General features: G+C 43.9%; 1 protein-coding gene across 1 annotated transcript in view; it reads right to left on the reverse strand.

The window, feature by feature from the left end:
- The window catches only part of ERGIC3 (ERGIC and golgi 3), an 834,442-nt gene that overhangs the window by 747,428 nt on the left and 61,436 nt on the right, over positions 1 to 25,578 (reverse strand). The window contains exon 2 of the mRNA XM_069652225.1: positions 7,354 to 7,424. Coding sequence (XP_069508326.1) covers positions 7,354 to 7,424 — 71 coding nt within the window. The remainder of the gene's footprint in view (positions 1 to 7,353; positions 7,425 to 25,578) is intronic.

Below are 25,578 nucleotides of genomic sequence, written 5' to 3' on the forward strand. Positions count from 1 at the left end.
CCGGGCGTATCAGCAAGCCTGCCAAACCCAAATAAATACAAATAAGAAAGAAGTGAAATTCTCAAAGAGGCATAACCGAATATACAGAAAAGACTTTAAAGTTTGGGAGTGTATGCAATACACCTATGCGAGAAACCCTGGCTGGATAGTATACCAGGGGGATTCAAGACAGGACAGTACAAATACAAGAGACTATCAAGTTCTATCAAGTTTGCAAGTGTGTGCAATGCTCACATGAGAAAGCGCTGGTATGGGAGTATACCAGGCAAATTAAAGGTGCAAGAACATACACATGAGAAAAGCTCTGGCAGGCAATATACCAGGCAGCTCAAAGGTACAGGAACATGCCTATGTGAGAAAGCCCTGGCAGGAGAGTGTACCAGGCAAACCCAAGTCATAATAATACATACAGATAAGAAACTCCCTGGCAGGAGAGTACACCAGGCAGATACAAATTTCAAGCATCTTTAAGTGGAAAAGCCCTTGCAGAAAAAGTATACTGGGCATGGTCAAGATGAACTGTGCATACTATACAGTACCTGAGAAAGTCCTGATCAGGATATAACTGTTCTAGCGAAAAGGTTGTGAAAATACATGAAAAGGAAGTGGAATCCTGGCAGGAGAGTACACCAGGTATCCAAGTAAGATATCAACTAACAGCCAAGTGCTTGGTGTGGTTGATCGGAAGAAACTGGAGGAACTGACATTCTTGAAATACAAGGAAGAGTGAAGAGAAAACCAGCGGAAGGGAACCACACTCTGAAACAAGGAACTCTTTCCTTCTGGACCCTTTTTGTATTGGAGTTACGTATTTCCTTTATGAACATTTCTGCATTATTAAAGGGCAAAGACAGTTTCCCATTTCACTGTAAAGTTAGTTTTCCTAGATGTGAAGGCCAAAATAGTACTTTTGACACCGGGTGATTTGCTTTAGACATCCTGACTTTGGACAGACCCTTAGTTTTGGTTTTATGTGGGGAAACACCTCTTTGAGTAGGGACAGAGAGGCATTTCCCAACCCCCTTTTATTTTAATAAAAGTCCTTGACCGAAACTATGAATCCACTGTGTCCGAGTATCAATCCTGACTCTTCACAATTGGCACTTGCAAATATTTGTTCAAAGGCATGCACCGAAAATGTGTTCAACAATGCAAGGATCAGCATTTTTAAGACTGCTAGACGGAAATGGGCGAAGGAGACACAGCCACCATCTTTGAATTGAGCTAGTTAGAACCAGTCCCAACATAACGGTCTTGATTGGTGGCGGAAGTGCTGGGGGGGGGGGTGATCCGACACCCCTTGAAGGAAGATGGGACCAGATGTGATCATCAGTGACAAATTGAACTGGAAGACTGCCACCGAATGCGAGAGGGTCCATTGTTCTTGGGGAGATGGGGGAGGTGTGAGCAAAAGAAGTGTTAAATAGTGAGAGGTTGAGCCTTAATGGAGTAGAAAAGGGAAACTGAGGTGGAAGGAGTAGGTTGGGTTGGGTTGGGTACCGGAGTGAGATGTTATGCTGTCTGAAAACTTCCAGGTGTTTGGAATAAAGTTTGCTTGTCCTTTTTGATTAAACGATTGGCAGATGAATCCTTTGTTGGTTAACAATTTGTTTTACCATTTCATCAGTTTAGTGACTGGCTTACCAAAGTGATGATAAAAGGTTTTAATGTGCATCTTATATGAAGATTAGATTTGCGGCATACTGCTCAGTTGCTCCTCATTCCACAGAGGTAGCTCATTCTCACTTGATGTGTAATGTCTGATACACAGGAGCTAAAGGCAACTTCTGCTTATAAAATCTTTATTTTGATCCCTGCAGCTACAGGAGATCTTGCTGTCTACTTCCTAACGGGAAACCATTATGCTCGACTGAAAGGAAAGAAATAGTTCAGTGAGAACCAACCTCAAAAACAGGAAAGCAGGTTGGGAGGGAAACAAAGCTTCAAAATGCTAAGTGGTGGTAAGATGGATTTCTAGACCAGAGGTTAGTCAAAACCCAATCAAGGTATGTGGATGAGCAGTTAAGGCTTAGTCTCAGAAGTGTGGGGTCAGGGGCCATCAATGATCCCTTTCTTTGGCAGGAGCCTCCCTCTGGAATGGCCTCCCTGCCCGTCTCAGTCTTGAGCTGATCTCCTTAAATTCCGGAAGCGTCTCAAGCTTCTCAAGACCTTCCTTTTTGCCTCCTCCATCCCCCTCCCCTGCTAGTTTCAACTGCATCTATGTCTGGCAGCCTGTATCCCTCATGAGCCTTCCGGGGCAGGCCCTCCTTTGAAGAGTCTCCCCCTTGTCCCCTACCAGCACTTGCTTTCGGACACCCTTCCCCGACTAGCCTACAGAGTCTGGTCCACCTCCCCTCCCTCGCACTAGTTGACCCCTATCCCCGTGCCTCAGTCACCCTTAGCACTTCCGCAACCACTTGGCCCCCTCCCCCTTGCACTTCTCCCTCTTCCCCTCTCCCTGCAGTTCCTGTTACTGCACATGCAGGATCTGAATGTCACAAGGCCTAGTAGGACCGGTCCTGTTATTTTCTCCACTGCACCCTCCCACTTGTCTTGTGGCACGTGGAAATATTTTTTTAATGTATAGGCGTCATACAAATGCTCAATAAATAAATAAAATGAGCCAACACAGCATAGCACACAATATTTAAATGTAGACAGTCAGTTATAAAAATAGTTATTTATTACACACACAAATTCAACTAGAGGGCAATACTATAACACTATACTAATATACACACTCACCAGTATGTTCACTTAATATAGTTCATCAAATAAATCAACCAAGCAATGCAGGTAAGTAACGTAGATGCAGTATTATGATGGGAGCCAGTCACAGGTACAAACCCTAAGATGAATGGGGCCTTGTGCACAAACGTCAGTATCCAACACAGTGCTTCTCACGGGTTCGCAAGCTCTTTAAAAAGGATGCAATGAGCTTGTGTGGGGATTAGCTTCATACTGATTAAAAGTTCAAGGAATATGCTTGCCGAGACCTGCCATTTAAAGCCAATATACACAGCAAGCAAATCAAAACCTGGCTGTTCGTAGCTGTGACATTACAGAATAATTCAATCAATATGTTCCAGTCTCCTTCAAACATAGCTGGTGCCCAACTTTTTGGGGTCTTCACAGGACTGTAGGGAGTGTTGGAGGGGCAGGTGCTGCCCCACAATATTACTAGTGTTCGCTAGTCCACTTGGATCCCCACAGACCAGTGAAACTGGAAGAAGAATGTGTGTCCTGGTGCTACTTCCAATGCCATTTACAGTCTTCGAGTCCCATGTTAAATGGGGGATTGTACACTTTTCAGTAAGACAGAGGTGCCGGCCAGTGTAGGCGCTGCTACTGTGGAGCCAGTGGGACAGAGGATGCAGGGGGTGGATATTAGTAGGAGATCCATTTTGGTACATTTGGGGTTTCAAAGTTATAAGGGAGGCTGGCAGGAAGCCATGTATTTTTGGTATATTTTGGTAGGAAATTAGTCTGGGCAGAAGAGAACAGGGAGGCCCTTTATTTTCTCAACTTGCCTATGGCTTTGCCAAGGCTTCCCTCCTCAACCCTCCTAACTGACAGCTCAGGGTATACAAATAAATGTATGAAGATTTACATACACAAACCTAAAAGTGTGGTTTAAATGACATGAGACCATGAAAACTGTGCTCTCGTTATCTAGGATGCAATTCAGAAGCCCTTGTTCAAATAACATTTTCATTGTTGATACTTATCCTGCTAGAATTCTGTAATGCAAAATTTCTTTGAGCTGTTCATGAACAATCGGAGCTCTGCATTGGTTACCCTTACTTACTCGTTATTAATAGCAGTTCTGAAGCACTCTAGGTCAGAGATGTAAAGCGCTGAAGTACTACACCATTAAAGTGAAGAGTGGAAATGAGGATAATGGATTTGGTATTTTGAAACAAAAATGTAGCTGCTTACTGGGGTGGGGCCTTAAGAATAGTGGGAGACAGTTTGGGATAGGAGCACTCTGGACCTGGAATGCTCACCTGCACCTTTGAGATGAATACAGTTAAGAGTTGGCAGATGTCAAATTTCTGCTGGGGCAGTCCATGGCAACAGTGTTTAAAAATAAAGGTTACCAAACAGACGTTTGTGACTAACACAATCGATTTTAAAAGTAATTGATTGTACTGGCAGCTGGTTCAATTTATATAGACTAGACATGATGTGAGTGAATTGTCGGTCACTGGCAACTAAATGGCCCGGTTGATTCTTTAAGGTTGGAAGCGGAGAAATGTGATATCTGGTACAGACCTGTAGAAGTGATCTACAATAGTCCAGTTTACACTCAAAAATGGCTCTGGTGATATGGTCTTCAATGATGTTCAGCTAAACATTTTTCTTAAGCATGCATGCATGGGTGGATGGATGGCAGAACGAAGAACGAATATTCATATGGGCCATGGCTAGGCACACACAGCGTTTTCATTTTAAAGACAGGGGGAATGCCAAGATTGTACATAAAAAAATATGGAGAAAAACTTACAATGTTTCAGACTTGAGGGCATGTTTGAAAGTATATGATCAGTTTTTGCCACATTAATATGAAACCAGTTATGGGCCATCCGAATTTTAATAGACTATGACTGAAATAAACTTGAAATTGTCTGCTGAAATGTCCTGTGAACATTTCAGGTACAAGTACATTACCCTAAAATCCCCAAGCTCTAACTCGGTGAGAAGCTCAGCATCCCTGGAGGACTACGATCCACCAGAAGTAAGAACATCTTAAGAATTGAACTCTCCGCTCCCCCCCCCCCCACCCAGTGTGGGCAGGAAACAACCAGAAGACAGGTCTACGCAGCCAGACTCTGGAGCCTCTTCCAGGTCAATACCCCACTGCCCCCCTCATTTCTCTCCTGGTTGCTTCTTGCTGCTAAATTGCCCACTCTCCCTAGTTGTTGGTGCCATGCTCTTTTGCATCTCTGCTGACTTGTAAAGGGCTCTGTTGCTTCCCACAGCCAAGTCTGTGCTCAATAAATGTCCTAATAATACAAATATGTATCAGTGTAACAATGAAACCCTACACCTAAACCACTTAGTACATCATTAAGGGGAATAACATAAATGATTAAAAAAAGGAGGGAGGAGAAGGAAGAATCATGGGGCATCCAACTACACACGTCTTTTTGGGAGTTTATGAGATGATGTAATGTCATACACAAAGATCCGTTAGACAATAGGAAGCAAATCATGATGAAGCTGGGGCTGACACCCTGGCCACAAAGGAGAATCTAGTGTTTTGAACGTCACTGAATGACTTAAAATAACCAGAAGACTTTCATTTTCAGCTCGTCAAATTTATACATATTTTGTATAGATCAGATCATTGTTCTTTCACAAGAAGTCATTGTCCAAAGTTTTGTGTATAACCTTAATATATTTCTTGATTTACATAAAAAGGAAACAACAGTGTCTTTTTTATCAGACATTTTTTGATGGTTCCTTAGTTTGCAAGTCTTCGGATCATTATCCCATTCTTCATTCTTTCAGGAGTGCCGCCATCCTTAAAGAATGAAGAATGGGATTGTGATGGGAAGACTTGCAAACTGACAATCAAACAATGTCTGCTAAAAGGAAGACGCCTTAAAACAGGATCACAATTAAAGAATGAGCAAATTATGAAATAATAGGAAAACTAGCACACAATATTTTGACCAACACATGTAACATATGCAACTTTACAAGATGTTTATAGACACATGGGTCTAATATGCAGCAAATCTAGAAGGTGTTTCCTTTTAATGTAACAAGGAATAGATTAAGGTTATAGATAGAACTTGGGCAAGAACTCATTGCGAAATAACAAGGATATGACATATGCAAAATAGGTACAAATTTGACAAGATGAAAATGAATGTACTGCTATGAAATCAAAGGGTGATATTATTTGTCAAATTAATTCAGTGAATGATTATGGATGGGAATAGAGCAATATTTATGTATTCAATTGAAAAACTGTGAATGAGAGGTAAAGAAAAGTTGTTTTACTGTGAGAGAGCCCATGATTCGGAGAATCATAAGCACATGCCCAAATTAGATAATATTGGAACCAATGTAAATATGCAAGATTTATGTAGTTTATTAAATAAACACATTTGGTACATGGGTATCTTTGAATAAGCATTTCATTCAAAATTAAGGATAACCGCATTCTATCTATACTGTTCATTTGAAAAGGCTGTCTAATGAATAACAGTCTATGTTAGGTGTCTGCAGCTTAAGATCTTTATACCTATTTGTATACAGGGTAGGCACACTGTATAATATTCACATCTCAGTTTGAATAACCAGAATACTTGTCTCATGGTTATCTTTATACCAATGTCTTTCTTTTTCCAATAAACACTAGATTAATAATGGGTAGCAAGTGATTGTTGGGGGTTACAGGGTTGTCTAAGGAATAAGTGACAGCAACAAAAAACCTACACTGGAATTAAAAACAACTCTTCTCCTGCTTGAATTCCCCGCAGTTCGTCTACTGTCACTACACAGGTTTACATTATTGCCATAGAACAGACAATATGATAACGAATAATTGAAAAATGTGTAGTGTTGGAAAAATGCTCACCCAAACATTGTACAGACGATCTCACTGCATTTTATTCTCGATCGTCCTCAGAGCTATCCCTTATTGCTTGAGAACAGTTTACAAGACATTATGCCAACTCTTCATTACAATCAACGGAACAGATAACTAGAGAATAGGAGGGAGATGTGTCCAACTAGTCACAGAACGCATCACAGTGACTCGGATATGCAGCGTTTGTGGCAGCCATCAACTAAAAAAAGAAGTGGGGAAACACGTGTCGAGGAATATTTAAAGAGGATGTACACAATTTGAAGACAATTTTGGACAAAGCCCTGTTAAATAAAAATTCAAAAAGGACAGTGCATTAATTGGAATATCTTTCATTAAAAAAAAAAACATTGTTTTGAACACTCTCCTACATTGTACAAAATTATATTAAAAACTTCAAAGGGAGGCACAATTTGTATGACCAGAAGCAGAAATCGAGTTACTTGAAGCACTTCCAGGCCGTAGACTGCAGTCAGTTGTGGTTTTGCAGAGCAGTAAAAATATAGCCCTTGTCCCAGTCGTATACCATGCCCAATGTAAATGCTACATAGCTGGGACAAGAATTTCTCACAGATAAGTGAAAAAAAAATCCTCCGTGAAGTAATTTTCTTTTGAGAAAAGAAAACTTGCATTATAACCAAATATGTTTTATCTAAGTGAAAACACAAAAAACTTTGGAAATATTTGTAACAAGCAAATATATAAACGATCATAAATTGTAAGGAAGGAATACAATATTTGTGTTCACTTACTTCTTTTGTAAGGTAAAACTGGAGCTCCGAGAAAAAAAGCAGCAGCATTATGAGGCCACTTATCACGGTGACTGCAAAAAAACAGTTGTATCAAAATAATTTTCAATCCATGTTGCAAAAGGCTTTGAGTGCGTACTTTAACATTATAGACAGCATTTGTTCTAAATAAAGTGTGCTAGTTGAAATACTTGATAACTTTAAAATAGGTCAATCAATGAATGCTATTCATTGCAAATGCAGACAATGATCCGATTAACAGTGTATGCATGTTTTGGAAATTTTGAAATACAAGTTCGGAGAAGTAAACAATGATACAAATGGCTGCAAAGAAAAGGCTCAAAGAAAATCACAGGATAATTTAAAAAAAAAAAAAAAAAAAAGACACTTGGCATTCCAAAGGGAAACACAGATGTACATACGTGCAAGTAAACTAAGGCAACCATGTTTTTTAAGCAATATTCTTTGACGTTTTACTGTAACAGAAATCAGAAAATATCAGCAAAGTAATTAGGAAATGTGAAATAAGGAAAACACTATGTAGACTAAAAGGTCAAAAGCCATACAACATTTTTTTTAAAAAAAGGGAACAAAGGAGCAGATCAGTTCATTAGGAAAACATGCCCCAGACTGGTTCATGTAATCAAGTCACAGCACATAGCCATTAATGATGTTCCATGACGCTTACCAATGGTTCTCCCCAACAAGTGCCAATGTACAATTTTAAACGGGGATATCTAACGCTCCAGGAGTGAAGCAAAGGATATAGGAGATAAACTAGGCTCAATGTACAAACAGTCTGGTCATTTGCATTGTTTTCCTTTACCAAATGTGGTTAGAGAGCCAGTAATAAATATAGGGTAGTTCTTTCAGGATTCAACGCTAATGAGGGCAAATAGAATTAACAGACATGTGGACGACAGAAGGGGGCAACAGCATACCACACCACATGAGCTGAATTGCCATTGAGGCGTTATAAACTGCAAATGTGAATTAAATGAAGCAGCTCATTAGCTTGGGCTCCATCTTTAGAACAGCCATGATGAGTTAGAAATCCTGAGGCAAAAGACTAAGTAGCCTTAGTATTTTCAAGCAAATATCGAGCCTGTGCAGAAAAGGTGCGATTGCTTGAAGAGTACATACTGTTTGAATTAATATTACATTTGTTCCTACCCTCATCACACAGGCTATGTAGCGGGAGGGTGAAATACTTCAGTGCTCTGTATCCCCTCGACAGGCCATCGGGTGATGATGCATGAGTTCACCCCCACCTAGCCTCTTTACTGCAGGGAGGGGACAATCGAAAACTCCTTCACTGGCCCACTATCAAAATACCACTCATGTTACTTTGGATCTCTACAACAGAAACACAGGCAGTGAGGAAGCCCTAGGTAGCACTCACATCTGGTAACACCAGGGGGTTCAGCAGCTGAGTTCATCTCCCAAACAGAAAGATGCTGCCACCTTCATATTTCGTTGGGAAGTGATTGGTTAATGCACCCCACATATAGCATTATCCCCAACTTCAGCGTGCATCTTCAACAGACCACCTACACACAGAGTAGTCTCTGCATAGTAATGGGTCACAGAATAACAGTTTTTCCAATTGAGCCAGCTCTTGGAGACTTCCCTTAGGGGACAGTATGGGGACTCTGGATCTAGTATGAGGCCCCAAGGATTACACTACTTCTGGGAGACTTTGATAAACCCTCAGTAACTGGGAAGCAGCCCTGTCTGATCAGCAATCATTTAAGGTACGCTGACTCACTCAATTATGGCACTACCACCATTCAAATATTAAATCACCTCAGACACCTATTCCAATCATATAAACTGGATTTGTAAGGTGCCACAGACAAATTACAGGGCAGACTCCTACACACTTAGAAGTATCTCCCCCCACTATCCTTTTGTGGCAGGCTGAATTCCACTTCACTGCAACCAATGCCTTCTCAGGCCTGTAAACTCTGCCAAGAAGAAGAAACAAAAAGGCACTCCACACACTTCATAGTACCAACAAAACAAAAAACTCCAGACTACCAATACTTGTTTATATGGTTATATGTGATTTTACCTATGGAAAATTCGGAGTGGTAGATTTCATCGCTAGCAAAATACTGAAAAACACTGCATTTTCTTCTTTTTTTTTTTTTAATTTGTGGGTCCCACCCAAGCCCCCAGTTTTTCTACCCTTATAATGCCTCCCCAACCCCATCCCAACTCATTTTAACCCCTTACTCCACTATCCTTTATATATTTATTTAATATTTTCGGTGTTTTTCAGTTTTATGGTTTTCGGTGAAATGTACCACTCATTGTTTTCGATTAATTGACTGGGTACCATTTATAATTAGTCCATAGGGCACGACTGTAATTTTTGTAGGTTAGGTGTATAAATGACAATTCTGCTCTCTTCAACCACCTTCTGTTCCAACTTTCCTTCTCCTTTCTCTGTCCTTCACTCCATCCTCTACCTTGAACTCATTCCTTCTCCCCATCATGCTCTGCACCAATATTATTCTTTCCCTTGAACTCACTTTCATATCCTCCTTCCTAGCCTCTGCTCACACACCCAGCTCTCCATTGACCTCCTTCCTAGCTCACGCCCTGTTCACCTGCTGCTGCCAACTTTTATGTTTGGCTCGCAATTGGATCGGTGTAATGAGAGGCTTTGCAGGAACACCTACGCCCTATTGGCAGTGGAAACAATGGAATGGCGTGTGGCGTTAGGTCCTCACCTCTGCCCATAGGTGCCTAATGGTGTTCGGATTGCTTGTTGTGGCCCTGTAGGCTGAGATCACAAATATGGGAGCCGTCACCTTGGAATCAGGCAGCCCTGTCATGGAGGCCACAAGGTATTGCCATGGTTGCCCTGTGTCCATCCGGGCGTCTCGTGGCTTCCCTGCACCTTTGACTCTGAAACCGACTCTCTGTGGCTACCTGTTTGGGCAATACAGCACAGAATACCCAGTAAGATCGCACTCTGGTTTGTTGACTGTCTTGAGGACTGTGGTTGCCTGGAATTTTTACCTCCAGCGTCTGCAATCAAGGCTCACAGACCAGGATGGTCACTTATTTAAAATAAGAGACTCCGATTCTAAAAACAATATGTCTGGGAGGATAGCTGTAGACCAGGTGAAGCAGTTGGTGATCGGCAAGATGCCATTGAGATCATCCATTTACTGTCCTTGTGGTAGTATCGTGGGCAGAGGAGTTAAGCCTTCCCATTTTCCACCCTTTCACCTGTGACACAGGCCACATTTGTGTCTGGTGGATTTAGTTCCCACGACTACAAATATATCCAGGACGTGTGTTTTCAACAGTCCTTGAACGTTGACTTGTTTGAGCAAAACATTTGCTTAGGTTCTACGGGGGGAGTAGAGGGAGGAAAAAAACAATCTGAAGGATTCCATCAAGCAAATTTAAACATATCGGGATGATACAGAAATTGAGGATCATTGGGTTTGAGACAATCTGGCACAGAAAATCATTTGTAATCCAATACACACACAGAGCAACTGCTACTATCTGGGGAAGAACTACAACAGAGAATTTAAAGATATGATCAGGGGTTAAGAGAAGTTCAAATTGAAGAGTGAAGCAGAATAGCAAGACCGAAGGCAAGGAGTGTTGGGAGGAGCTGCTGAGAGCAATTCAAGATTTGCATGAGAAAAACAGAGCCAATTAATTCATAACCATGTCTTTCATCCATAGATGTGGCCCTCAAGGTGAATGGGTGTGAGGTAGGGTTTTTGGAGGGTCAGGGTTTAACTTGAGAAGTTTCATCAAATGCATGTGGGTCGGACGTTCATTATCAACACAGAATATAAGAATGTGTTCTACCCTAGCAGAATAGTATGGACTTTCTTGTAGTGAAAACAGCATGCCCTCAAAGCTACTTTTGTGTCAATAACTGGTGCCATAAAGATATGCCCTTATGGAATTAACCAGAGTTGGCTTTTTGGGATTCATATTGATGTCCATTTTAATCACATTTCGAATTGTAATTTTATGCAATAAACCATCTTGTGCACAGTTTTAAAATGCGATATATAAGGCTGGTGTTGATCATAGGCATAATACTAAGCAGACAGCCATCCATCCTCATCATGTTTACTATGCACAGGGATCAAAATGAAGACAACTTGCTCTTTACACGGTGGAAAGATTCTGATAGACCTCCAGCAGAAAGATGGTAAACGAAGTAAAGATAAATACTGCTGAACCGCCTGAAGTTGAAACCAACTGATATCATAAACATCACAAATAAGTACACAGAGCTTAACGTAGTTAATATGGACTACTACGATGGAGTAAACTACATTCCTTTGCTCCATCAATACATAAGAAAGCCAGTATACAAAGCTAAACCAACAGTGTCATATAACCATCATTATGATAAGGTATTGGTAGAAAAAAGGCAAATGATGAGATGTGCAAAAAGAAAAAGCAGCACACTCATCTGACGTGAACTTAAAACTATGCGGCTAACCTTTGTAGGGACTATAAAACTTGGGTAACCAAAAGAAGACACCAACTGATTCAACAGGACTCAGATAGGTTTGCATGCTTTAAGCACGAGGGGGTTCATCTAATTTCTGGACCCTGTTACAAAATATCTCGGCTCCTATACAAGATACCCAGTTGAACCATGTAACAATCATCTTGGATTGCCCATTTTACAGATCTATACAAAGGCAAGCTTGAGCATTCTGGTCAAATGGCCTCAGCTGAAGATATACAGAGTTGGCCATTTAATTTTGAAGTGGAAGATATCATGAAGAAAATTACGAACGTGAACCAGTCTAGAGCTCCAGGGCCGGATGGCCTCTCTAATTTCACATTGAAAGAAAACTCAAAATGGTAAGTTTTTATAGTTGAAGTACTGAAGAACATCTCTGTCCACGGGAAAATACCCAACTCTTGGAAAACGGCAACAATTGTACCCATCTTCAACAAGGGGGTGAGAGACGACCTACGAAACTACAGGCCTATCGCATTGTTAGATGTGGTGGGCAAGATTTTCGGTTCACTACTGCTGAAAAAATTCAACAAGTGGACTAGGGAGTCAAACTCAATAGACCCCCTACAGACGGGGTTTGTAAAAACTGTAGGGATGACTCCGAACATTCTCGTCCTTAACATCTTGAAAAACAAGGCCCACCAAGGCAATGGTAAGATCTACCTTGCATTTGTCAATCAGGTGCAAGCTTTCGATCGGGTGGACCTAAACTTACTATGGAAGAAATTAAAGGAAAGGAGCTGCCCAGGTGACATACAGGAGTGTGACGCTCATCTGGTATCCACAGGGACGCCACCCAGCCGGGTTACTCGCTGGTATGCTTCTCAGCTTTGCTTTGATGTGGACTGCGGGGAAGGTTCTGCTTGAAAATACAGGAGGACTGTGTTCAAGACTGACCGACTGGGGTAAGTATCCTCCCTCCACCCCCGTATGATTTCAGTCCCTCTGGCGCCCTCTCCTCCCCTTGTGGTAGAATTAGGCGTGCTCTCGGTCCTGCCTACTTTGCAGGGGCGCGTTGTCTTTCATGGGCGAGTGCGGTCCAGTTACTTCACTTACGCCGGCCCGTTTGATATTGTTCAGGTAGGTCTTATTGCTGTTCTTTAGTTTTGTTGCTATCCTGCATGCCTTTCTTTGTTTAAAATGTCTCTTTTTTTCTCCCTTAGGTATGCGGAGCTTCAGCGCGGCGAACTGTCTTGGTTGAGCCCGCTGGTAAATGATGGCGCATTAGGAGCGCTATGATGCGTTAAGTAAGCGCTATGCGAAGTCTTGCCTTTGCTAACCTGTGTTATCCTTCCTTGTAGGTCCTTGTAGGTCGCGGTGTTCTTCAGCGCAAGTGGAATGTCCGGAGTGGTGCCAGAGGAGAGGCGACCAGCCAGGTAAGCCTTTTGAGCAGTTCGTAATTTGTAAATGTCTCTACTGCTTTCTTTAATGTTGCCTCTATCTTCCTCTTTCAGGTCGTTCTGTCCGGGAGGCATGCAGATTCGAGGAAGCTGTTCTCAGTAGCTGCGAGTGTTTAAAGATGAAGACTGCAGGTAAGATGCTGCTGCTAATGATGATGTTCCTTTTGTCTCCTTGCAGGTTCTGCTTCTCCGAGGTTCGGGGGAATAGCTGGACATGGTGAGCGTCACGTTGCTAGCTGCAAAGTAACACGAAGCGTGTTGTCTTGCTCGGGTGTGGTTTAAATAGCCCCAACAAAATAGAGTGGGTAAAGTAGTCCCTAGGCTGCCACACCCAAAACACTAGAGCGCATAGCTTGGTTCTTCTCCATGTTGGCTGACAATACAATAAAGTAGTTCCCAAGCACATTGTTTTTCATGGTGTATGAGCCTGGCGCCATGACTGGTGCCATGAGGGCTTTTGAAGAGGATGCCAGGCTTTAGAGGCCAGAGTCCTGACTCCACCTGGTCAATGGATTTGCCAGAGGGGGTTTTGGGCGAGGGTCGTGACATGGAGCCCTTGATCGCCGGTCACACAGACACAAGCATCAGGGTCTGGTTAAATAGAGGAGGACTCTTGTCTGAAAAGATCAATACAGCGCAAGGAGTTAAGCAAGGGTGTCCTTTGGCTCTGGCCATATACAACTTCTTTATTTTGGATATCCAAGATTTTGAACCACTACGGAGATCATTTCCACCAATGATTGGCGAGTCAAGAGTATCAAGACTCTTATATGTAGATGACCTGATATTGATCGACCAGACCAAAATCGGGCTACAAAGGCAACTAGATAGCCTGCAACGATATGTCTCCTCAAACAACTTGGAAATAAATCATAAGAAAACCAAAATTATGTCACTCAACGCAGGTCCCCAGAAAAATGAAAAATTTAGTTGGTCACTGGACTGTACTAAAATTGAAAAGGTTGAGGTATTTAAATACCTCAGAGTCTTGATGAATACGACCGAAGCAGAGTCACCGATCCAAGATGACCTGATAGTGAAGGCAAAATCACTACTTTTCTGCGGATACGCCTAAACCAAATACTAACGAAAGGGGAGCCGAATGTCTCAAAGAATTGTAGATTCTTTTAGAACACAGATTTAGCTCAAGTGGAGTAATTGAAACATGTGATAATGGAATGTACTGGTGTTACGGCCCAGAGGAACAAATATTTGAAACCATTGACGAAAAACTTTCCTTCAATGACCAATGGGCATCGTTGGTCGGCACTGATGAATGGCGAGAAAACCCCATGGATTACTGCCATGGTGGCATTCATCAGAAAAGTGCACTTCACTGAAAACCCTTAGATTGGAGACTTCTGAGACTTATATGTCTAAATAGGACAGCGAACAGGACCACAGGGCAGGACTAACTAATTAATCTGAATTGCCATCTTGTTTCGTTTTTAATCTTTGTGCAACGGAATATGGAGGATTGGCCTCATAAGTTTTGTAAAAATTGCTTGCAATTAAATCAAATTTAAAAAAGAAAAAAAAAATTGGCTGAGCAGGAGACAACATCCAGCCCTGGTTATTATCCAGGAAGCAAGCGCTACCTCTGGGAAAGGATGCACTAGTACACACCATGCTGCAAACCCAATGTTCACATGAGATGAAAACTATACGTTTTTCCATGACCCATTATGCTTTATACACATTTCCAAACAGAGTTAATGTCACGTTTGTGTGGCACCAAATGTAAAATTAAACTTGGTCCTAGTAGTTGCCTATTTGAAGCTAACCTGGCTCTTCTAGGCTACAAGGAGGAACTAAATACCCAACAGCCGTTTCAATATTGCAATGCATCCCCTTAAGAACTGGATTAGAATGGTTTCCCTTTCAAAACATATTTGGAGTCCTTTGGATTTCACTGAAAAAAACAAAGATTATGCTTTATGAAAACGTGACTGTTTGAATTGGAATCTCACTTTGAGGTTCGACTTGCTGCGCACTATACACATACTGCTAGCTCCCTGTTCCCCAGAATCTCCTGCTCATTTACTTGACAGACTATACACAGGAGCTGTTTTCAGCTCACGATTAGCGCCACTTTATTTCGATCCCTTCATAATCTAGTGGTGGGTGCTACATGAGACATCCAGGTCCCACAGCTTTTTTTTTTTTAATACTGCATGGGGCATTCTGCTACAGACAATGGCTATTTGCGCTCTGCATCCTTAGTGCACCAAAGATCGATCACTGCTTTAGTGTCTAAAGGGATAGGGTGTTCCAGGGTGGCATTTTGATAAATGGATCAAGACTAGGAAAACAATATTTTCCACGTTTTATAAAGTTTAGTGGAACAAGAAAATGTCGCCAAGCAAAAATAAGCCTACCTTTCTGTATGGGTCATTAATAACTTGTAAACCTGGGAAACCTAAACCGTGGTTGAAGAATGGCCACTGAAAATAACAAGTCAACAGAATCTCACCCACCATGGGCCATTCATGGTGATGTGGCAGTATCATTGGAGGATTATGGGCATTTAGCAAAAGGGGGCGATTATTGAACCCCACTCAGCCAATTAGAATGCTCACAATGAGGCCTGACTTCAGAAGCGCACACAAGTGAACGGTTCGGAAAACATTGTGTAGCTTCCCAATCTACTTAAATGGGACCCACATCATATCTGTAGGCCGTTTGGCGACTCCGACCTGATTCTTGGCAAAAAGTCCTTTTAAACCTGACTTAACTCATTCGATTTTGCACGGCCAGTCGTCAGCCCTCAAGTCTACCAGTGCAGGGGAAACATGTACCTCATTTTGGTAGCATTGCACCATCCCATAGGAGTACTGCAGAGAAACCCTGTCATATATTTTTTTAAATACTGATGTTTAACACATAAGTGAAGCCCAGACAGTTTGGTAGCAGTGGTTTCTTTAGGTTTACCTTTTTGGGTGCATTGCTATGCACCGGTTTCTATTTACTGCATGGCAGCATATTGGGCACTGTAATGCTCCAAGATGGCTGGTCAAGTTGTTTAAACCCCGGTCTTTGTGCTTTAATGTCCTTTTGGCCATCTTCCTTCTGGACAGAGGTAGGTTATAGCGATACATGGGCCTTTTCTTCTTCATGGGCATTGGCCAAAGCTGGGGAAGTAGCTTCGGTTTTATTTTTTATTTATTGCATCTTCATAAGGTGCTTATACAGCACGGCAGTGTTTCAAAGCACCACAAGGGAAGAGGGAAGAGAAGAGGGGAGCAAATAAACATTAATTGACAATGAATAAATACAAACAAAAAGCGGTCCTACTAGCCCTTGTGACATTCAGAACGTGCAAGTGCAGTGAAAAGATAAAAGGGGGTTGGGGTAAGTGCTATTATTGGCCCCTAGGAGCCTGGGGGGTGTTGGGGGAGTGGCAGACGTGCCTATTGGGAGGCAACTGGTAAGTGCAAGGGCAGAGCAGTACCAGCGAATGGGGAGGTCTACCGCCCAACAGGTAAGTATGAACTAGGCATGCTCAAAACCTTGTATGAAGTCATGGATGTACCTGAAATGGCTGTTCAGGACTGGTCAACTGTAGAGAAGTTTGAATACAGCAGGACCCGCTAGGTGGGCTGAGGAAACCAGCCCAGGATTCAGATTTTAGAATGGATCCATTCTTCAGAAAACCAGTGGCGCCAAGGATCTGAAGCAAGGGAGGCTGCAGAGAAATGCCAGAGGACTGCTGTGGAGACCACCACTGGATAAGCCACCCAGAGCTAGGTGAAGCTCTGCCCTTCGAATCAACAGGGGAGACCTTCCATAGTGCCCCCTCCCACCCTTGAACAGCTGTGTCAAGGAGTTCCCCCCCCTTCTCACCTGGGTCCGTTGTTTGATAGTCTGGTCGCTACCTTCTTGCGGACGGTCCTGGTTTTAACTAAGGCTGCTCGAGTCTCTTCCGACTCCAGGGCGCGTTCAGATCCGGGAACGCAGAATCCAGGAATCCAAGAATCTAGGATGAGTGCAACTAGCACACGAGTCCAGGAAACAGGAAGAAAGGAAGGGGCAAGGAGCGGATAGGTGCACAAGGACAGAGAAAGAATACCGCGAGCTACGGATCACACATCTGATGGCTACTTGCAATAGCATTGAGACGCGCGGAGCCGTGGTCTATAAATAGAATACGTTACATCCAGCGCATGGAGCGAGAAAGGGTCTTAGCGCTGGGTGACCATGTTGGGAGTATTAGAGAATGCTAGCCCCTTTGAGACAAGGACCAGGAGGTCCAAAAGGGGTGTGTTCTGAAGCTCATGACAAGCTGGGCCTAAGCAGTTCCAGATCCTGTATCACTGGAGTCATGCTCCTGGACCTCAGATGAGTTATGGGCCAGCAGCTGGCACCAATCTTCTACTTTGGGGATGCCTCATGTTGCCTCGATTTATTGCAGCCTGGCATTTCAGAAATGGCAGTGCATCCTTGCCATGGACCCCTGGCCATCGCAGCTCTGCTGCACTCTCTACTCTGAAGCTGGCTCTTCTGTGGAAACTGTTGGGGTAGGTAAGTGGGGGTTAGGGGACCCCCCCCCAAAACAAAAACAAAAATGTGCTATGTTTTGTCGTTAGATAATTTGTGTTACATTGCGCTTTGACACGCCCCATAGGCATTAGAGCGCAAGGACACCAGTAACAGAGTGGGACGCGCAGGCAGGGCAGGAACAACTAGCAGAAGGGGAAAGACTTAAGTGCCTGTTTGAATTTCAGAAGGCTGCTACAGGCCCTCAAATCAGGCAGAAAATCATACCAAAGCCTGGGGGCTGTGTGGGCAAAGGAGTTCTGTGCCACCATGGCCAGTCCTGCCTTAGGCATGAGCAAGAGATTAGAATTGTTCGATCTTAGAACCCGTCTGTCTGGCAGCCGAGCCAGTTCCTGGGCGAGATAGCTAGGAACATTTCTGTGGAGACATTGGTGTGTGATACAGAGTGTCCGAAAGATCCCTCTCTCTTCCACTGGGAGCCAATGGACACTCTTTCTGGCAGTATAGACGTGATAAGATCATTTGAGCCCCCCCACACTCTCACCACGTTATTTTGGATAACCTGGAGTCTTGCCAGTTTCCCTTTGCCAATGCGCTGCAGAAGGCTGGAGCAGTAGTCAATCGGAGACCCAATAATCGCTCTCGCAATTGCTGCAGAGTTGGGTCTGCTGAGAAACGCCCTCATTTAGACCAACACTTTCAAGTAGTAGCCTTTACTAGATACCTGGCCACTGATATGCACTTTCATGGAAAGCTCCTGATCCAGTACCACCCACAGGGTCTTCACTTTGTTGACAGTCTTAATTTCACAGCCTGCGATGACAAAGGCTTGATATTCATACCCCAGTTTCCTTGTCTGGCTAGAAAGTCCCTGCAATCATCAACTCGGGCTTCTTGGCGTTTAGTGCTAGCCCATTTTCCTTCATCCAGGATTCGATGAGACCAAACACATGGTTGATGGAGATGGCGTCTTTGGTGTAGTAGCCGTAAGGCGAATCAGACACAGAGTGTCATCAGCAGAGTTGGCATACAGGATGCCCTCCCTATCCAGCATGTTAAAAAGGGGAGTGGTAAGAGCGATATCACGGGAGTGCTGCGTACCTGTTTGTCTTGCAGAAGATCTTGGATTGGAAGCCAGACTGTCTGTATTTCACCGAGGTAAGTGTGACATGGGAAATCAGCCCAGACCTCAACCCAAGATTAAACTGGGCGGAGGGTGAACCGACTCCCAACGTCACGGTGTGCTCACCCCTGATTTCCGTGTCTTCAGGACAGTGCAAGCACTGGCTGGGGGAGCGTAGAGATGTCAGTCCTTCAGCAGCTGTAGATAGTCCCAAGGCAAATCTGACAGAGAAGGGAAGCTGAAGGGTCTTGTCCACGGTGGGAAGCAAATCCGGCAGAGTAGGAAGCTGAAGGGAAGGTTCCACAAGGAAACCTAGCAGGCTGGAGAGGAGAGGGTGGCAGAACCCAGAAGGCAGGCAGGAGAGGAACTAGAGAAGGCAGGCAGGAAGGGAACCAAGGGCAGGCAAGACTGGAGACCACCCCGGGAGCAGAACAGGAAGCAGGCTGGAACCAAGGGACAAGGAACCAAAGAGCACAGGGAAAGGACCAAGAGCAGGGGAGGCAACGGGCAGAAAAACAGGAAGCAAATTACGGAGCGGGAACACGATCAGGAACTAACCGCGTTGAGATGCAATCAGCTACTGCTCATCGCTCCTCTTATAGCGCCGCCAGCACCAGAGGGGCCTGGAACGCAAGCCGCCTCGTTCCCAGGTGCTGGCGAGCCCAAAACGAGGCCTGAGAAGCAAGCTCTCGTAACTCCGAGTGCCCAATCCAACGCGCATGCACGGAAGCGTTGACACGGTCGCCCGCGCATGCGCAGAGGACCCTGATTCCGAACTCTCGGAGCCCCCGGGAGAGTGGAACCCCAAGCGCGGAAGCGCGAGTAGACCCGCCAAGATGATGCTGGTCGAAAGGAAGAGGAAAACCCGGTCTCCGGGCAAGTGGCGTGACAGGGAGTCATAAAGATGTTAAACAGAGTGGGGGAAGATACATGCTCCTTGTGGCACCCCGCATGTCACCAGATAACTCTCAGCCATGGCCTTGTTACAAAATACTGTAGCTTCCGGCTGGAGAGAAAGGATTTGACCCATTTTGCCACATTGGGGGAGAAGAACGAGGTGTCCCGGAGTCTCTGCATCAATTTGTCGTGGTCCACTACATCAAAAGAGGACGACAGGTCTAATAGCATGAGCATAATTGTGCTGCCTTCCTCAAAAGGACTGTAGGATGGTGGATTTGGCGCCATTTGATTTTCTGAAGCCCGACTGTTTATGGCCAAGAAGATTATGCGCTTCCAGAAAGCCCTAAATCTGGATATATGCCACCCGGTCTAGAATTCAGAGCAAAAAAGGGATGTTTGTAATCAGGTGATAATTCTATGGTAAAGCCGGGTCAAGAGATGGCTTCTTCAGAAGCAGGGCGATCCATGCCCGTTTGATAACCCCAGGTACATCACCCTCTTGAAAGGAGCAGTTGACAAACTTGGTTATTATAGGCAGAACGGAGCTGCACAGGGTTTAACTGTCACAGCTGGATAGATACCTCCCCTACAGGTATTAGGCTTGAGACTGGCCATAATGGCCGCCATTTCTGTTTCTGTAACTTCTTTAAAGGAAAAGGGGGTGACAAAATGTGGGGGCAGACCACCGGGCATAAGATCTTGCGAAGAGTCTAAGACAGTGTAGTTGATGGAGGTGTTTGCTCGGATCTTGTCAATTTTTCCCCTCATTGTCTCCTGAATACTGTTACACCAGCTAGTGTCTTTCACAACTTCTGTTGTGGTGGGGCATGGGGTCTCAAGTTCCTTAAGAATGCTAAACAATTCCCTGGTATTAAGAGGGTGCTTTAGAGATTCTATTGTCTTTTAGCCTGGTGGATGACAGTTTTGTACTGTTTGGCAACGTTGGAATAATTTATTGGCAGCAGATGGCTCATTCTTCCAGTGTTGGAAGGCTTTTATCTTAGAGCGCCTCAATTTGTGGCTCTCATTGAAGAACTGGGCCTTGGAGGTATTCGTTTTAGCGGGGCACCTTTTTTAAGGTGCCAGTTTGTCTGTCGTCTTGGTCAGCATATTGCCATAGGTTTCGGCCAGTTCATTAACTCTAGTGAGGTCTGGTAGTTCTTTAAGTATACAGGAGAGGAATGGTTCTAAGACAGTTGGTGTGAGCTTACGGATGGTCCCACATTTGACCCTGGTCCTGGTGTCCTTGTTGCTTCTTTGCTTAAAGGTGCGGGACAGGGCAAAATGTACAAACAAAAGTGACCGGACCAAGGGCATGGAGCTGTATTGATACCCTGTCATTGTAAATTGTGTGTCGCCACCCAGTCAAGAGTCCTGCCCTTTTCATGATGTCAAACACCCATGCTCTCACATAATTACATAATCCCAAGAATCGCTGCATCTGCTTTACCGTGTGCGGTTTTGCCGTTTTCATAATTGCTTCAGCTCTTTCAGGTGTCACCTTCTTTCCCTCATGTGAGATTAACTGGCCTATGTACAACACCTCTTCTTGTCTTAGTTGAATGGAATCTTGTCTACACTCATCTTCTATTATGCTACAAATCAGAATATCATCTACGTATAGTATCAAAGTACTCTTGAAATCCATATTGCCAAGGTCCATCTGCAGGACTCTATTAAAGATCGATGGCGACTCACAGTACCACTTGGGTAAACAAGTATGTTTCAGTCGAATTTGGTGAAAAATAAAAGGAAGTTAAGTCTTGTGAGTCTTTGTGCAACGGAATTGAGAGAACGCATTCCTCAAATGAATCACCATGAACTATCGCACTTCTACTGGGATACTACATAATATCATTGCCGGTTTCGGAACCAACGGAAACTCAGCCTCTACAATATGGTTAATTGGTCTCATGTCTTGTATGAATCTGCATGACCCTCCTTTTAATGTCTTCACAGGGTACACCGCAGTATTACACAACGCTGATGGTACGAAAATACCTTGCCTCATCAAGGCAAAGTCTCAAAAATGCCCTCATCTGCCACTCGAGACATTGGATATTGCCTCACCCGAGGTAAAATTGCTCCTGGATTCACCTTTATCTTAACCTTGCCCACTCCCTTCAATAGGCCTACATCATAAGGGCCTGTAGTCCATAAAACACTTGGCACTTTTTCCAAGTCTTCGTCAAAGAATGCTGGAAGCTGTCGCATTATCGGTATGCGCTGTGGTATCTCCCTTTTCTCTATTCTGATCCAATACGTAATGCTCATAAAGAATACCATTTTATCGTCTGCTGGATCATCTCTAAACATGTCATTGTCAGTGACGTCAGTCAATTTGCACTCTTACCCAATGGCAATCACTGTTCTCCATGGCCCACCCTTATCTGTGCCTTCGAGCATTACCATTTTCCCCTCGTACTATGGCTGCATCTAAGTCTAAGGGAATATTATGTCCCCCCTCTTCGTCCATAGGTACCCGTGGTCTAAACAGGAATTCATTAGGTATCCTCATAGTCCTTCCCACTAAGCCAGGTAGCCTTGTTGACATAATACTCACCCCATAAAGGACAATTTTGAGCTCCATCGGCACCCCTCGCAGAGTCATTTGCCCTGTAAATGCCAATATAATTTCACCCACGTTCATATAGTGTATCCCTAGAGTAGAGCACACTATACCTTCATCAGTAAAAGAAATCATCATATTACGTTTTGTCATTCAGTCTCTTCCTAGAATATTACCTGGTGTCTGCAGTGAATACAACAATGGAACAGATATAACATTCTCCTATAGAGACTGGTAATTCATTAGTAAAAGGAACTCTACTTGTAGCTCCATAGAATCCCTGAGCATTCATGGCATTTCCCCGACGTGTATTTTCAAAATGTATGCCCCTTGTTTACGTTCTGCCATATCTGCATGGGGGCGTGCTGCGACTGTCCTTGCGGTGGATTCAATGGTGCTTGCTGTAATTGCTGCGGTTGCTGTACCTGTTGTACTTGTGGGGATTGTGTCTGATACACTTTCTGATCTTGGGCAAATCCATCCCTAGCCTGTGAGCTATATGCTGGAGGATAAGCTGTCCCCCCCTCTTGAGTATTGACCATTTCGTATATACCCTTGGCTCCCACATGTGCGCGCAATGTGTCAAGTCATTCCACAGGTTCAACATATAGGAGGTTTTAATCTCATTAGCCCTCCTTGGTTAAATCCTCTTTGCATATTCCGATTCTCATTCTGCCCATACTGAATCCCACCTTGAGTGTTTTGAAATCCATGCCTTTCTCTGTAACCCATACCTCTACCTCGTGGTATGAATCCACTTCCTCCTTGATTCATCAGGCGCTGATTATTCGCCTGCGATGTGTCTACTGCTTGCTGAACTTCTAGCCCTTCTCTGCTCGTCAATACCGCTCCTTCTATGGCATATTTTGATATTTTTTTCTGGACTAACTTAGCTTCCTCAATTTTTAAAGCATCGTCGTCCTTTTTATTCTTCTTTTGTAACAGCCGGCAGTGATGCACTATTGTCAACTGTATTTCAGGCCACAGTTTTGCTTCCATCCCCACTAATTTCTAAAGTTGCCTTTGCACTGGCTCAGGCAATCCCAGACACAAAATGTGGTAAAATACTGCCACTGTTTTACTCCACAGCTTGCACGTTTCAAGAGACCAGCGCTCTTGAATGTAAGCAAGCAGATCGTCTCATTTTTCGTGTCGTAATCACACCCATATCCGATACATCAGGATATTGTACTCTAGGGCCTCTCCAAATATCTGCCCTACAGTTATTAAATGACGCTCCATCGTGCGCTGTGTTTTGTGCCATGACACTCGAATAACCTGCTCTCGTCCAAAGATCATCTGCTCTTTCCTCAAGAATAGCTGCTAGGAGACCGTTGATATCCCATATTGCAAAGGTATTTCCTCCGGTCATTTTTTCTAACTCATAAATCCATTTTCCCGCACCCACCATTAAACTGGGGAGTTTGCACCTTAAATTATCCTTGTCCATCTGAGGCCATGGAATATACTGTGGTCTGGTCCCTCCCTTTTCCAATAAGGGAAACTGCGTACATTAATGGCCTCAGTCTGCTCACATATGGCAGTGACTCTACCTTCTCGCTATATGATCCTCCTCTAGGATACTCTGGATATGCTACAGGATCTGGCATCCTATACTTAAGATTGTTTAAGATCAGACCATCTTATTCCCTTGTCGGTCTGCAGACATCCATCAGGAATAAATACACTTCCTCCCCACAAAAGATTTCACTCTCATCGTCAGACATATCTAGCCCCAAGCTAGTATGGCTCTCCTCTCTTTCGCCCTTATCCAAGGTCAGCCTGTCTAAGGACAAAGCTCTATGCTCGAGACTGACTGGATCTCTTTCTTTGCTTCGTGATTGGAAGACCAAGGATCGATCTCCCTTCCCTCGGCTTCCTGATTTGCTACCTTCTCTTAAATCCCGATAGGCTTTATCGATCCTTTCTCTGATGCTCCCTATATCGAAATCCTCATCGAATATAACTTTAGATGGTCCTGAGTTTGCTCCCTGTAATGGGAGGAACTCTTCTAGGTCACTCCATTGTATCACTGGACTTGGCTGCATTACTTCATTCTGAATGCGACCAATCTCGTGTTCTTGTCTCCTTTTTCATTCTAATTCTTCTACTTCTCTCTGCTTTTGTGCCTCCCATCTAATTCTTTCTTCTTCCGTTCTTACTTCTTCTCTCCTTTCCCCTGCTCTTCTTTCTTCCTTTCGTCTCTGCATCCTCTTATCTTGCAATTTCTGCACTTCCTCTTCTTCTCTCTTCCTATCCTGTCTGTCCCATTCTTCCATTGCACTCTGTCTTATCATACTTCCTTTGTTCCTTCGCCCTTTCTTTCTTTTGTTCCTCCTCCTGATACAGCTGTTTTCGCCATTGTCGGCTCTTCCTTTTCTGCTCATCTTCTTTTAATATCTTTTCTCGTTCCCCTTCTTGATCTTCCCTTTGCCTAACTTCCTCTATGCTTCCCCCCCCCATCTACCTTAAGCCATATCTGTCCCCCATCCATTCATTTTGTACAAGCGTTACCTCGTCAGCTTTATCCTTTTCTTCTTTCCATCTCTTAATTTCTCTTTCTATATCCGTCGATACATTTGAGCACTCACCTTCCTCTTCCCTATTTTGCAAGGCCTTAAAAGTCTCCTCTTTTCTCTTAGTCTCCTTTGGACGATTGTCCCTGCTATAAGCTGGCGGTTTGTATATTGGATTACTATACCCCGTCGCCTCTTTCAATTCCTTTAATGGATACAATCCTGCACTTTCTGCATTAACGCTTTTTACTTCAAGCGAGGCAAGGGGAGCAGAAGGCTCAACACCTTCCTCTTTACACTGATTAAGCATCCAATCCTCAGGTGGCTCCTCTCTTTTCCTGATATAACTTCCAAAGCTCTAAAATAGCTAACTGTAACGCTCACCTGGCTCCCACGGAGGCGCTGGTCTGGTCTGGGTTGCTGTGGCCTCTTCAAGCGTGATGCACAGAATTCGGACCACCGATTGAACAGGACCCCCAAATCTTGCTTGTCTGGCCCGTAGGAATATCCTTCTGCAGATGAGAAAGGGGATTAACTGTCTGCTGAATAATGTGCTTGCTCCCCCCTTTCCCCCTTCGTTCTTCTCCGACTTCCTCCAAAACCCCCGGTTTAAGCTCACCTTATGGTTTGGAAGGATGAACTCTCCATCCTGCTTCTGGTGCAGGGGCGCGCGTTCGTCCAGTTACTTCACTGGTTTTCAG

This window comes from Ambystoma mexicanum, chromosome 3p (genome assembly GCF_040938575.1).
Source record: "Ambystoma mexicanum isolate Mex_15411 chromosome 3p, UKY_AmexF1_1, whole genome shotgun sequence".
In the NCBI taxonomy this organism is placed as follows: Eukaryota; Metazoa; Chordata; class Amphibia; order Caudata; family Ambystomatidae; genus Ambystoma; species Ambystoma mexicanum.